General features: G+C 50.6%; 7 protein-coding genes across 7 annotated transcripts; 3 read left to right on the plus strand and 4 right to left on the minus strand.

Moving 5' to 3' along the window:
• Positions 1-22: 22 nt before the first annotated feature.
• UREG_02078 (uncharacterized protein) lies at positions 23-1,180 on the minus strand (the record flags this gene model as incomplete). The annotated part of the gene is made up of 1 exon (XM_002542516.1): positions 23-1,180. One exon carries the CDS (start codon positions 1,178-1,180, stop codon positions 23-25), a length of 1,158 nt encoding a protein of 385 aa, XP_002542562.1.
• A 1,257-nt stretch (positions 1,181-2,437) lies between these two features.
• On the plus strand, positions 2,438-2,849 carry UREG_02079 (uncharacterized protein; the record flags this gene model as incomplete). Its single annotated transcript, XM_002542517.1, has 2 exons — positions 2,438-2,680; positions 2,793-2,849. 2 exons carry the CDS (start codon positions 2,438-2,440, stop codon positions 2,847-2,849), a joined length of 300 nt encoding a protein of 99 aa, XP_002542563.1.
• A 392-nt stretch (positions 2,850-3,241) lies between these two features.
• Positions 3,242-5,404, minus strand: UREG_02080 (uncharacterized protein; the record flags this gene model as incomplete). The annotated part of the gene is made up of 1 exon (XM_002542518.1): positions 3,242-5,404. The coding sequence occupies one exon, from the start codon at positions 5,402-5,404 to the stop codon at positions 3,242-3,244; it is 2,163 nt and encodes a 720-aa protein (XP_002542564.1).
• Positions 5,405-6,141: 737 nt separating this feature from the next.
• Positions 6,142-7,157, plus strand: UREG_02081 (uncharacterized protein; the record flags this gene model as incomplete). Its single annotated transcript, XM_002542519.1, has 2 exons — positions 6,142-6,167; positions 6,530-7,157. 2 exons carry the CDS (start codon positions 6,142-6,144, stop codon positions 7,155-7,157), a joined length of 654 nt encoding a protein of 217 aa, XP_002542565.1.
• A 1,308-nt stretch (positions 7,158-8,465) lies between these two features.
• On the plus strand, positions 8,466-10,132 carry UREG_02082 (uncharacterized protein; the record flags this gene model as incomplete). Its single annotated transcript, XM_002542520.1, has 2 exons — positions 8,466-8,990; positions 9,020-10,132. 2 exons carry the CDS (start codon positions 8,466-8,468, stop codon positions 10,130-10,132), a joined length of 1,638 nt encoding a protein of 545 aa, XP_002542566.1.
• Positions 10,133-11,149: 1,017 nt separating this feature from the next.
• On the minus strand, positions 11,150-12,001 carry UREG_02083 (uncharacterized protein; the record flags this gene model as incomplete). Its single annotated transcript, XM_002542521.1, has 3 exons — positions 11,150-11,631; positions 11,733-11,850; positions 11,954-12,001. The coding sequence occupies 3 exons, from the start codon at positions 11,999-12,001 to the stop codon at positions 11,150-11,152; spliced, it is 648 nt and encodes a 215-aa protein (XP_002542567.1).
• Positions 12,002-12,709: 708 nt separating this feature from the next.
• On the minus strand, positions 12,710-13,077 carry UREG_02084 (uncharacterized protein; the record flags this gene model as incomplete). Its single annotated transcript, XM_002542522.1, has 2 exons — positions 12,710-12,985; positions 13,066-13,077. 2 exons carry the CDS (start codon positions 13,075-13,077, stop codon positions 12,710-12,712), a joined length of 288 nt encoding a protein of 95 aa, XP_002542568.1.
• Positions 13,078-13,357: the final 280 nt, after the last annotated feature.

Below are 13,357 nucleotides of genomic sequence, written 5' to 3' on the forward strand. Positions count from 1 at the left end.
TATTATATGCTAATCGCATTAATCAAAAACTTCGAGGGGCCCTCAAACCCCAATGTCCATCACCCCTATTCTCAATCCAGTTGCCTAATACTTGTCGGACGTCTGCTGAAGCTTTGTTTCTCAAATGCAAAAGCTTTGCGGCGGCGACATTTTGTTTCAACATAGAATACGTTGGGGAGTGGAAAACGCATTCACGTAGTTTTAAAAACTGATGCCCTCCATTTGCATCATCGCCTCTCGCATTTTTGCTAGATTCATCCTCACTGGAGGTGCATGTATCCTTCTTTGCATCGGGCAAAAGCTGGACAACTTCGCAAAGGAGATCCCACATCCTGGCTCGCGACAACACGCTTGCCTTGCGCACATCCGAAGACGAGATGTGGTATCCTTGCCTAACGCCATTCAGAATGATTTCGCTGACATTGGTTGGGTACGCCTTCACAGTCTTTTCGATACCTTGACCATATGGCAGACCCGCGTCTTGGCCAAAAATGGTAAAAGCTGGGTTGGTTCCCAAGGTGGGAGTTGCAGTCCAAACTGCCGAGAAATTCGATATCTTACGATGTTTTGAGCTGGCGTCTTTTATCTTGGAGAATTTCCAGAGGTTATTCAGCAGATCCATGGGCAACGCCCGAATATCGAAGGGAGTAAATGCATAACCGCTGTCCGAATGCATTGAATGCACTTCATCTTGCCATTTTCGACCATTAAGCCTATGTAGGCGGCCCTGTTCCCCACTGCCAAATGCCCGTTTAAGTGCAGTTTGACTTATTTCATTCGCGGGGAGAACGACGTTTGCCAAGTATGCATTGGGAGACGGGGCAATAAGCAGGCTTGCTGGGAACGATAAAACCGATGTGACTTGCCTTGCCGCAAGTTTATCTGAACAAGATTTGCTTAGAGTTGGCTGTGCATCGGCGCGAGACGGTTTGCGACGAACGGCGCCTAGCACCGAGAAGTGAGCACGGCCGTCTAATAGTTTTACTACTAGATTATTTTCAATGGCAGAAGTAGCGTCAGCTGCAGGGACTTGCCACGGCGTGGGGTCTTCTTGGGCTGCCATGCATAGTTCCATACTGGCATCTCCGCAAGGGGCGCAGGTGCAATACATCCATATTTTCACGTTGTCTTTGAATTTGAAAGGTGGCCACGAAACCATTTCTTCATCATTACCAACCATTGGTGTTACTGACCTCCACTGCAAGAACCGAGAAAGCTCAAGGCTGTCATCACCCCGGCTTTGACGTTCGGTTAGTTCTACTCCACTGCGAGATCTAAACTTCTCGGTATGCATGAGCATTGACTTGCACTCTTCGAGGAGCCAGTGATTAAGAGCGCGAAGCGCAAGAATCTCAGCATGACTGTCATGAAGCACAAGACCGTGACAGGACGGGATTTGAGACGATGAAAGGCATTTTGCGCCGGTTCTATGCCGCTATTTAGTTATCTGTAGAGATCCGGCGGGATAGGGCTTAATTCCATACGCAAGAGCAACGCAGGTTAGAGATTCCTCGTCGGTGCCTTCGCCTGTGAATGAATAAGCAGGTGCTCCATCACTAGTAGGAGGGATCATCCACAGGAAGAGATACCATGAGCCAATCCTCATCTCCTCAACCGCAAGATGAACTCACCTGTTACTAGCACTATGCCACTCAACGGTATCCATTCCTGGGTGCCGTCAGAACGACTCCTGGGTTTGTATCGCGGTAGAAGAGCATCAAAATGCGAGTGAACGAGGGAGGCAATCCGATATTCTATGCGGCAGTCATTGAGGCCCATGGGAATCTATTCTTCTCAACTCGAAACTACGCGGTCGCTAAAAGAGCGCTAAAGGTGGCAATCATATGAGTGATCAAGTAAAAAATGCCTCCGCGCGCTGCTAACAATAGTATTAAATGTGACCTTGCCAAGCATTTGACGCTCAGCCTGGACAAGCTCATCCTTCAACCTGTTTAATTAGTCAGCTAGCCACTTGAACCAATTGCCTAACGGCAAGTGGCCGAGTGGGCTGAACCTTAATCTTTCTAGTACTCGCGGTGTTGTTCATTTTTTTGTTCCGGGGCAGCCACGGGTTCGAACCACGGTGAGGGTTGCTTTATCAATTCTTTTACCCGTCAAATATTATACCCACACAGGCTTAGCCAGACCTTACGAGCCAAGATGGCGTTTTGAATTATATTCAAAAAATCAAAGGATTTGGCCTTGTTGAGCATGATTCTGCTGGGTGGTAGTGCCTGCTATGTAAAGCAGTAGGTGACCAGGGGTGTCCATTTAGCTGGACCCTTGGTCTCTTTTCTGGTATGGCAGAATCGCCTCGTCACGTGATGGGATATCTCCCCTAACTCAGGTCGCTTGCCACACTTGGTCATGAGAGCTCTATCACGATCTCTTCATTATCGTCGTTATCACTCGATTTCAGTCCAACTAGCCCGACACAATGGCCGATAAACTTCGCACTCTCCAAAACCTCGAGGCTTTGCAGGCGCGTTACGTTGGAACCGGCCACGCAGATACCACAAAATACGAATGGAACTCGAACATCATTCGCGATAGCTATGCATCGTACGTTGGCCACCCGCCGCTCTTGCAATACATGGCGATTGGAATGGGAGAGCCTAAAGAGAAGGTTAAGGCTATGATGATAGAAAAGATGGTTAGGGGAGCGGGAAATCCGCCGGAGGTAGGGCTACTTGAGTTCCCTTTCTGCTAACTGGCATATCGTTGCCCGTTCGTGTGAGATTGCTAATTAATTTTGCATTTTGCAGACTCAGGAATAATCCTACCGGCCTTAGACTAATGCCAAGTCACCGCCCGCCCATCAGCCTCCAATTGTAACCTCAATCCGATAGCAAAGTCGATGCGGGAACAGACTTCGAGCTCGAGTGAAGACTGATTGAAGAGCCACACAATCAGCTTTTTGTGGCGTCCAAGGACAAAAGAGCTTTGGGAAAGATAACCCAACACTCCATCCCGATGGAAATGCGACAGGTCATAGTCCGGAATATCCGGTTTGTACCAAAGGGCGGGCTAGAATCAACAGGAGCAAGAGAAGTAGCGCTTTTTTTCTTAGATCGCTATCGCTTCTGGACGATTTATTTTGCCAGAAGCGGACTCTATACCATGTGTGTGCGCATGTTCCGTCCCGTTCCATTCTATATGCAATGAATATGTACACAATCGTCTTCCACGGATGAATCAATTGAATCAAAACTCCTTGATCTAACCGTGCCTTTTGCCCTTTCTATTGACTTCTGTCTTGTGGTAGCTGCGTAGCGAGTTTAGTATTCTCCTGTTGCAGCCTTCCTACTATGCTCAGCCAGTGACTCCTCTCTTGCCGCAGCCCATCAATCTCGACTCTCATCTGCTCCTTTTCTTCCTTCAGTGATTCCAGTTCGGCTTTCAATTTGCCCATTTCAGCCTTCTCTGATTCTTTCCTGCGTTTCGACTCAGCCTTTGCTTGGACTTTCTGTTGCTGTGATTCAATCTTTTGGAGTCGAGAAGTTAATTTGGCCTCCTTGCGTTTCAATGCTGCTAAATCTTTTTTATGTGATGCTGTTGCTTTCTTGGCTGCACTTGCGGGAGGGGGTGTTTCTTGGTCTGCGTCACTTGCGCTGACATCTGAAGCGAGTGGATGTGATAGCTGATTCATTAACTTGTTGCGTTGCTCATTGTTGATTTCGAGTTCGTTCACCACCTTAGCTTTGCGGATAGCGAGTTTGGCAAGATCTTTGTCACAGAAGCTCGACGGAAGCAGATCTTGCTTGAGTGAACGGACACTACTACTAGCGCTGCTTGCTCCCTTCACGCCCGGCACTTCAAGTCCTTGGTCATTCCTAAATCCGGCCGACTTCAACGAGTTATTTTCATCGTATAGCTGGCTTTGCTCCCCGACCTCTTGCTGCACGCTTCTTGGACATGAGTCGGCGCTGGTGAACGATGCGATAGAGGAAACAGGAGAATCCCTCTGTGCAGCAGCACCCTCTCTAGCAGCATCGATACTGCGGTCCTCTGTCTCATTTTCATTACCGTTTTCGCTTATTTCATCGGCTGATTGCTTTGGATTGGTTGGTAGATCAAGGTAGTCGAAGAGTCCTTTTGGTGCGACGGATTCAAGGGTTGAAGAAACGGTTTCCATTATTCCTGCAGCGAGGCCGGCCCTGTTAAATTGTCCCGCATTCGTTTCATCACGGCTGTCTTTATAGCCAGAATCCCGCCTAGTTTCGATGGTGGCCGGTTCCGGGACAAGCTTCTCTACTTCATTTCGGCCCACTGATTCTAATGGTTGAGGCTTTTCTTCAGAATTCCCAGAGTCGTGCCGCGACTGCGGTGCCGATGAGCCCTCCTCTCCCTCGTTGATTTCTTGTTCATCCCGGGTTGCCCAGTCTATGAACTTTTTCGCATCCGCGATGATGCTAGGAACAGTGCCTTTCTCCACCATCCATCTTGGAATATTTCCTCCTGGGTCACTTCTCGTGATCATGATCCATTCAACAGGGTTCGCATTTTCCTCGTTTTCCGAACCGCCAATGGAATTCCCTACTGCCGAGGCAGGCAACTCCCTGATCATTTCAACAGATTCATATTGGCCTCTGATAAAGCCTTTGCGTATGGGAGCATCAGGGTGCTTGCACGGTTTTGATATGATCACAAAGTTTCTCGGCAAATCAGGAGTCTCGGCAGTTTTTCCATCTTCAGCGGTGCTGGAAACATCCATTGTTTTGTCCGAAGAGACTAGCAATGTAACAAAATCTCTAGAGGTTGAAGGGCCAGGGAAATGAGCAGATAAATGATGTACTTCAACAACTGCCAGCTCATCTCCATGACCACTGTCCGTATCAGCACGAGCTGAATGCAGTGGGATAGCCAGCTGTTCTAGGCGTCTTTCACTTCCAACTCCCCTAATACTCACTCCTTCTCCTGTTTCCTCTCGAAGCTTCATCGTCTCGGCCAGCTCGTTTTGAAGTTTGTCCTTGAACCGACTGTATGAAAGGGTCCCGGCGTGCACGCTTCTCCGAGCAAACCACGCTCCTTTCCCATCTTTGCTCCTCAGTTTATAAACGGGGATACGCATCGGGTTCTCCTTCACATTGTCGACTTTGTTGAAAGGCCGGCCCCACTCTTTCTGCAAGGCGTGTATATCCCCCGAGTCAAGTGCAGGCGTGGACCGAGATGCAGAGATTTTCGAACCATTCTGGCTGGCCGCTCGACTTGACTGGTTCGAGGGGTTGTCAGCAGTGGTAGATCCGGTGGGAGCGAGAGAGGGAGGCTCTGGGACGGATTCGACGATCAGCCGGGCTTGCACGAGCAGGTCTCGTAGATATGTGTAAAGATCAGCATTTTCGGTGGGAATATCGTCGATTGAAACCGGCTCTAGCGATCGAAGTGCTGCATGTAGCGCTGCCATTGCTCCTTTGTCGCGTTTTTTTTTTACCCTCCCGCCTGGATCAGTAGTTGTTTTCCATACAATATGTATTGCCCTCCAAAGTCAATTTGCGGAGAAAACAGCTTTTGGGGACCTCATCAGAACGATGACCTCATTGGGCTTACATAACACACTTGGAAGTACGGAGTACCATTGAAACCAGGCCTGCCAAGACACTAGACTACTTTCAGTAGCTGCTCAATGTCCTCCTTACATAATCCCCACGTCTAAGCGCAGCTTGAAGGGTTCAAAGAGTTCTGGGGGGGCGAAAGGTCACTGATGATGGTATGAATGGGCAGGATGTGGTATTAGAAGGTATCTGGAATAGATGAATTAAAGCTGATCCTGGACGTTGCAGAGATGTGGCCAGTAAGAGAGTGGGTTATGGAGAGGGCAAGCATGTGTGCCACTCAAGCTGAAAGGGGTTTAACATTAAGAGCATCGCGTGGCAATTCGTGAAGAAACAACCATCTTGACTCCAGAGCGGGTAGACTATTGCGATCAAATGATGCTGTGGAAATACATGGGTTTGAAAAGTTGTGAAGCCATGTATCTTGCAGTGATGAATTCTTGAGATACGCATCATTTAGAAAAACGCACGGATATATCTGGCTGGGAAAGAGCTTTGATTTGGGCTACCTCAATAAAACGTCAGAGAGAGAGAGAGACGTTTGCTAGGAGGAATACTACTCCATACCCATTTCTTGCTGGAATGTGAAATGTCCGACTCGATTTCGGATAACTAGTCGGTTTCCTGATTCAACATTTTCAGCATTGGAGGGCTTCCCCTCTCTCGAAGATCCTGAAAGAACTTTCCCCGCTATTCTCTTTCCTTTTTCCTATTGTTGCCTTGTTTCAAAGTCTCCTTTGTTGCCCAGCACGTTGAATTCATGCAGTGGTTCGTCATGGATGATTGTGACTTGTTGAGGATGATTGTTCCATGCGGGTTCCCGGGCTTCCAGGAGTTGGCCCCATGATTGTGGGACGGATGATCGAGGGAAGATAACAATGGGAAGTGGAGGTGCATCTACCCTTTTGGATCCTGGTCGACAGACTGACCAGCTTGGAGGCCGTGGAGCCAATGAGATCTGGATTTCAGGGGCCAAGTGAGGGAAATCGGGGCCAGAGCCAATCGTGGGTTCAGGGGAAGCCGGGCGGCTGCGTGGGGATAAGGGGAAAAGGGCGTTGGGTTGTTGTTGTTGTTGACGTTATTCTCCTTGGTTTGGGGGTTGAAGAATCTGGCAAGGCCAGCCTTGCGGAGATGAGCAAATCGAGAGACGATCAGAGGTTCTGGATGAGAACTGAATACGACGGTCAACCGAATGAATCGAGTGATTTTGTTGCGGATATCGCAGGTTCATATTTAATGCAGCCGTGGAAAGAAGGCGGAGAAGGAGAGAGAGAGGGGAAAACAGCGGGGGCGACGAGAACAGATGCTGGCCAACGGGACCGGACGCAAGTGACAGAGCGTGAAGCCAGCAACAGACACGACAAGGGGCCCACTGCTGATGGGCCAACCGGATCGTGTCTGGTCGCCCTGTTTGGCAGAAGGGCTGCGGGCGTGGTTGGCTGGTGGTTGGGTGCAGATGACCAGCAGCTGAGCGAGTACCGATACTCGGGGCGGCCATTGCAGCGACAACAGATGCAAGGTACAGATACACGTCCACCAGAGCCAACCGTCGCGCCGACTCGCACCCTCGTTGCTCCTCGCAGCCCGATGTCAAAAATAAAATGAAACATCCAAGCTGGAAGCTTTGGGGGCATGAGTGACAGCAGAGCTCATCACCAACAGACTTCCTCGTGAGCCGTGCCGGGCGTCGCAGTCTGTCGTCGAATCGGCCTGCGAACCCCTCCACACCAATCCCTCACGGCATCCAAGCAGTCGATGAGGCATGGGGCAGCAGATCCGTAGCAGGCTCAACGCTCGCTCAAACGTGGGCCGTGATGGACAGTAAAGTCGCCAGGGCAGCTCTCGCCGGTCGATGTAGAATCGCGATCATAAAAGCGAACAGCCTCCAGCACAGACGGGGATGTTGTCGTCTTTCTATTCCAATTTCTTCTCCAGCTCTCTCAATCACCGTGATAGACAACCCTCGTTTTTGCCGCCGGGCTGCTTTCGCTCCTTTTTTGTCGCTCCCATTCCAGCCGAGCTAACTAACCCAACCACAGCGCCTCGTTTCCCCCTCCTCAGCCCAGCGTGCGGGGTTCTGCACATTTATTGCTCTCGTTTTGTCCCATCTTCTCCTTTGCATCCTCCGTCCTGCGTGGATTATTTTGCTCTGCGTTGCTTGGTGAACGGGGCCCGTCCTGAAGCCACACCGCCCAATCCCCCCCCAGCCCAGGCCGACTCCACCACGCACCAAGAGGGGAACAGCAGGTATTCGATCGCATCGTCGTCATTCCTCGCAGCTCTTAAGACAGCCAGCCATCCCTCCCTCGCTCTGATTCACCGTCGCCCTCGTCGGTTCTGGAAGATACGACCACTCGGCCAGCCCTGTCCTGTTGGCCACCGTGCTGTCAATCTCAACGCAAAGCGTGGCGCAGGGGACACACTCTCTCTTCCCTCCCGCACCCGAACCACTCGCCAGCCCCAACCCAACTCTCTCTCTCTCTCTCTCTCTCTCTCTTCTCTTCGCTCTCTCTCCCGTTCATCATCATTCTTCTTTCTTCTTTGTCATCATTATTAACTATTCGACTCACCACCTCGGACCTGGTCGTCCCTTTCTTTCCTTCGTCCATCCGTTCCAGGGTGGCGATACCCAGTTGACCTTTTAATCAGCATTCCTTCGATGCTGGCTCTTCCATTCCCTTCACGAACATTATTATTACCATTCCCTTTGCCAGACCAGATCTAACGAGAGTTTTAATCACTATCATCCCAGGCAGCTGGACAATGGATATCTGTTGACCAACTGCCTGGACACGGAAACCGACCCTAGTTTCAAACGACCACCGGTTTCAAAATCAGTCACTTCTTACCTCACTCTCTTCCTCACACTGCCCTCTGTTTGTCCTCAACCTAGAGTATCCACACCACTGAACCATGGCAGCGTCCCTCCCCCCCGACCCGTACGCCGCTCTAGGCGTCGCCAAAGATGCCGGCACCGCCGAGATCAGATCCGCATACCGGAAACTCGTCCTCAAATGTCACCCCGACAAGATCAAGGATGAATCGCTGCGCGGCAAGGCACAAGATGAGTTCCAAAAAGTCCAGGAAGCATACGAGCTCCTCTCCGACGAGGTAAAACGAGCGCGATACGATCAAAAGGCGCGTCTGGTCGAGTTGAGGAAGGAGGCGATGGAGAAGGGAGGCCCCGTGCCGTCATTCGGCCATCGCACCACGGGATCGTACGATATTCGAAACGGGAAGGTGTATGAAGAGCGAGTGCCCCAGTTCTTCGAAGACGACCCCGCCTATGCGGAAGAGCTCTGGGCGAGCTCGAAAAAGTATGAGGGGCCCGAGAAACGGTCGACCACAAAGGACGCAGAGGAGAAGAAGAAGAAGAGCAAGCATCCAGAGTCAAAACGCGAGCCACCCAAAGAACGGACCCGCGACGGCCAGAGCAGGGTCGAGTCGTGCAAAGAACAGGGGACAAGGAACGTCGACGAGAATTCTCCGACAAGTACAGCCGTACCGCTGACTATGACTCTGATTCCGATGCATCGTGCTCTTATCGCTACGACTTTCCGGAGCCGAAAGTGAAGCGCGAGTCTCACTCCAAAAGTCCAGGGCCGGACACGTCGCCCAGGGGATACCCTGATCCGTGGGAATCGTCCAAGCATGACTACCTTCAGGACACCGCCCGTCAGTACATCGAACGGTCCAGGAACAACCTCGCTCCCGAGCCTGAGCGTCGCCCTTCTGCGTCGTCCTGGCCGTTTCAAATGCACCACGAGCCAGTGCACGTTGATACTCCTCGCCGTTCGTCCGCCCGACCTCGACCGCGTGAGCGCAGACCCTCCATCGAAATCATTGATCCCTCGTCATTACGATCGCACGCCGCCCGCAAGATCCCCAACCTGACAAGCGCAACCTCTGCGCCGCCCACGATCAAAATCCCATCTGCCATCAGGATCTCTCCCGCGCCGCCAACCCGGTCGTCAACATATCATGCTCGAGAAAAGCGTGATCATCCTCCCATCCGCCGTGCGGATACCCTGCCGAGCATCATCCCTCGCCAGGCAGATCCGATCATGCCGAAATCATCAAAACTCAAAGACTTGTACGACTCGGGATATTCCAGTTCCAGCCCGGCTACGCCAAAGATCTTTCAGTCGAGTCCACCCAAGAGCAGCAAGTATATGGTCGTCGAGGAAAATGATGACTACACAAGGCATCGAGCTGTGTTGATCGACCCAACCGTTCCCACCCACCGGCGCAGCCACAGCACCTCGCCCGCTCTACGCGATCCGATACCCATTATACGCCCACCCCCAAAACAGTCATCGAGATCAAAGTCCCGTGATTTTCACTCCCGTCGTGAGTCTGGGCGCGGTATTCCCACTTTGCGAACAAGCCGAGACGGCTTGCTCAGCGAACTCTCTGACGATTATTACCCGCGCATTCCAGAAGAACCCGTTAGATACGCCCCGCCCAGAATTCGACAAGAGGACGTGTCCTGGGGGCATTCCCGAGATCCATTTCCTCGATCGCACAAACCGGATGCTCGCCCCAGCATAATCAGAAAGGAATCATCTTGTGCATATTAGTCCCATCTCCTCTTTCACTGTATGGATCATTGATCCATCGCTGCTCCAGATTCAGCGGTTTATTTTTACATCGTTCTGGCCTCTTAAGATGTCAGAGAACCTTCATTTTACAGTTTCTAAACTCTCCTTGAGGAATATCTCTTGGTTTATGCGCTCTCGATCGAGTGCAATGATAGAACCGTACACCTCCGACCTCGAACTCTACACTCCAGATAAAAACCCATCTTCACTTTCCCCCAGTTCTGGGGGGCACCATCAGCTTTCCTGCCTTTTTGACTATACCTGGGAAATGTGTTCCTTTTTTATGACTCCCCTTACTTAACGACCCTACTCTTGTTTTGCCCTTTATCAAATCGTGGTGCTTATCTATCTCCAAATGCATCTATACCAGAGATATACCACCTGAAACAGATTGTTGCAAAGCAACGAATCTGCTGTCCTGCATTTTGTACTCTGCATTTCATCCCCCTGTTTGTACTTCCCCTCTCTTCTCCGCGGTTACTGAAGAGGGAGTAGCTCTTCTTTTGCGTCTCCTTCTTGATTATTTTGAATCCCTACAGTATTAGTTGCAGCAATGAGTTCCTGGCAAGACGGAACCGGACTATTCGTTTTTCATTATCATGGTGGAAGGGACAACGGCAGGGGACAAACGGACATCATACATGATGGAGCATATGTTTGGATTTATGAAGGGCTGTGTCGGCTTGCCCCATCTCAAGCAGTTTTGGCGTTTTTTGACTTTCATTTTTGTTTGTTTTCTTTTGTTATCGGGGTGTTACTCTGTGCGCTGCTGCACCGATGACCTCCCTATGGAGTTTTGAGGGTTTGCTGGTTTTTATAATGGTTAGTTTTGGATGAACAATATGATCTGAATTTATCATACAACAAACCCCTTTTGGTACCATGACAGTTCTAGAATAAAGTGATAGATTTGAAAGACAGGTCTATTGGATGCCACCAAACTCTTTTCTGCGCATTAAATATTCAATTCAAAATGCCCAAGATTCCTCTTCCTATTCAACCATGGGCGCTTTCCACCCCCTCCCTCGCAACAACAAACGCCTCAAACAACTCCGCAAAATCCACCGCCCCATCAACCTCCCGCTCCCCAACCACAAACCGCGGCACCCCCTGCACCCCCGCCCTCCGCTCCTCCCGCTCCTCCCGCTCCACCTCCTCCTTCCCCATCCCCGCCTCCAACCACCCCCGCACCTCCGCCCCATCCAGCCCCGCCATCGCACACGCCTCCAGCACCACCCCAACACCGCTAGTATCCAACTCCCGCTCAAACTGGCAGTGGAAGAAGCTCTCGGCCACGCGACACTGCATCGCGCTACCTTTTTCCGCCCCCACGACCTGCAGCACCTGATGCGCCAGCCGGGAACTGCCCACCGCCCCGCCGAATTTCAGATGCAGGCCGACCTCGCGCCCGGCGCGTGCGAGACGGGTCTGCGCGGCGGCGACCGTTTTGGGATCTTGCATGCGGCGGAGCATTCGGTCTGGTTTTTGGTTTTTTAACTAGTTCACAAAATCGAGAAGGTGGGGGGAAGAGAGAGAGAGAGAGAGAGAGAGAACAAGAAAAAAAAAAGGGGAACCATACCTTGAATCAGCTCACTCTCCGTCGGTGCCTCCTGGTCAATGAAGTACGGCTTCCAGTTGATTTCAAATGTATCTCGGGAGCCGCCCGGATACGTCTTCTGGAAAATTTCAATCGCCCGCTGCAGGGTACGATATCCTATGTAGCACTGAACCAAGGCGGGGAACGCTTGAGTTGGCTAACTATTTTATGGGAATTTCTATATGCGGGGAAGGACGACGTACCCATGGGCATATGACATCTGAGATGATACTGATCTGGATAACCGCCATGATTGCAAAGGTGATAAACAATTAAAAAATAAAGGACAAAGAGAAAGAGAGGAGATTACGAGCTGTTGTGCCGTGAGCTTGACCCCTGAATGTAGGCAAACCAGGCAGCAGGGAAACCACGTTGGCTTCTCTGCACCAACTGTTCCATATCTCCTGCATCCGGCTCTCCCGCTTCTTTCCACTTGGCCATTCCTTTTGTTATGGGGATCTTCAGCCATCAAAGCAAGCGCTTGTGGTCAATCTAATGATATAGGCCCTGTCATATGCAAAGTAGTTAATAGTTATTGGATGTTTTCGGACCTCAAAAGTTCGAAGCTATGGCAATGAAGTTATTACAATGGACCATACTCCGTATAGATGATGGTCTAAAGAGGTAGTCCTTTGTAGGAATGGCATCAATGTTACATAGTTAATCAAAGCCATGTCACCCCATATCCAAAACTCCAAACAAATATAAATAATACCAAAGGTCAAATGCCAACGCGAAGAAATTAAACTTGGGTATATAATACACCTATCCACCAACGCCAAAACCTATTAAACGTTGGCACCCTCGTTTCTACGCCAGATCAGCATCGGAATACATTTCATCTCTCTTAGACCTGCAACGCAAGCCGATAAGACTCCTAGGGCTGTATTTCCAATATCGCGTTAGCCGCAAGGCTTCTTAACTATATTTCGAAACACACTTACCCTCCAAGAAACTTTCTACACAGTGCCCACTGAAGTCCCCCGGCCGCTCACCGTTGCGGACGATGAAGAGCTCAAGGAGATAGTATCCGATCTCGCTTCGATCGGAATGTCCCTCCCCTTGCAATGCGCCAGACAATTGGCTGCATTGACCGCTATGCTCTCTCGAGGTTTGACCGGCCCCGCAGCGAAGAATAGGATCAGGGCAGCTTCGAGCTGCTCCTGCGCCTCTTCGTCTGAGAGGCGTGAGATCGCGTTGGCGTTCTCTTCCTCAATGTTCAAGGTTACCTCCAACTAGATTTTATAGGGAGTTAGGGGAGGCGTTATGAGGATACAAGGGGGCTTAACACAAGGTCGGTAGGGCAGTTACTCACCAAGAGATCCATAGTGGAATAGTAGGTCAAGTCAGTAAGGATATGCAAGAAGGATTGTTAAGAGTATATGTTTTGCACTGTGTATTGGAGAGGTGAGGATGGAGTTGTAAGAACGACGGAGGATGGAAGAGCTGAAGGGGGATTTTATAGACCTGACGTGAACTCAAGCTAGTCATATTGATGGCAAGTGCTTTCAGTGAGACTAATAGTCGCCCATGGTATTAATCAGGCAACAGCAGGCTGGAGACCCATAGCAGTTGGGGATGACGAAGGGCATTGAAAAGGGAAGTGC

The sequence above is a fragment of the Uncinocarpus reesii genome, genomic scaffold (genome assembly GCF_000003515.1).
Source record: "Uncinocarpus reesii 1704 scaffold_1 genomic scaffold, whole genome shotgun sequence".
NCBI classification, from domain to species: Eukaryota; Fungi; Ascomycota; class Eurotiomycetes; order Onygenales; family Onygenaceae; genus Uncinocarpus; species Uncinocarpus reesii.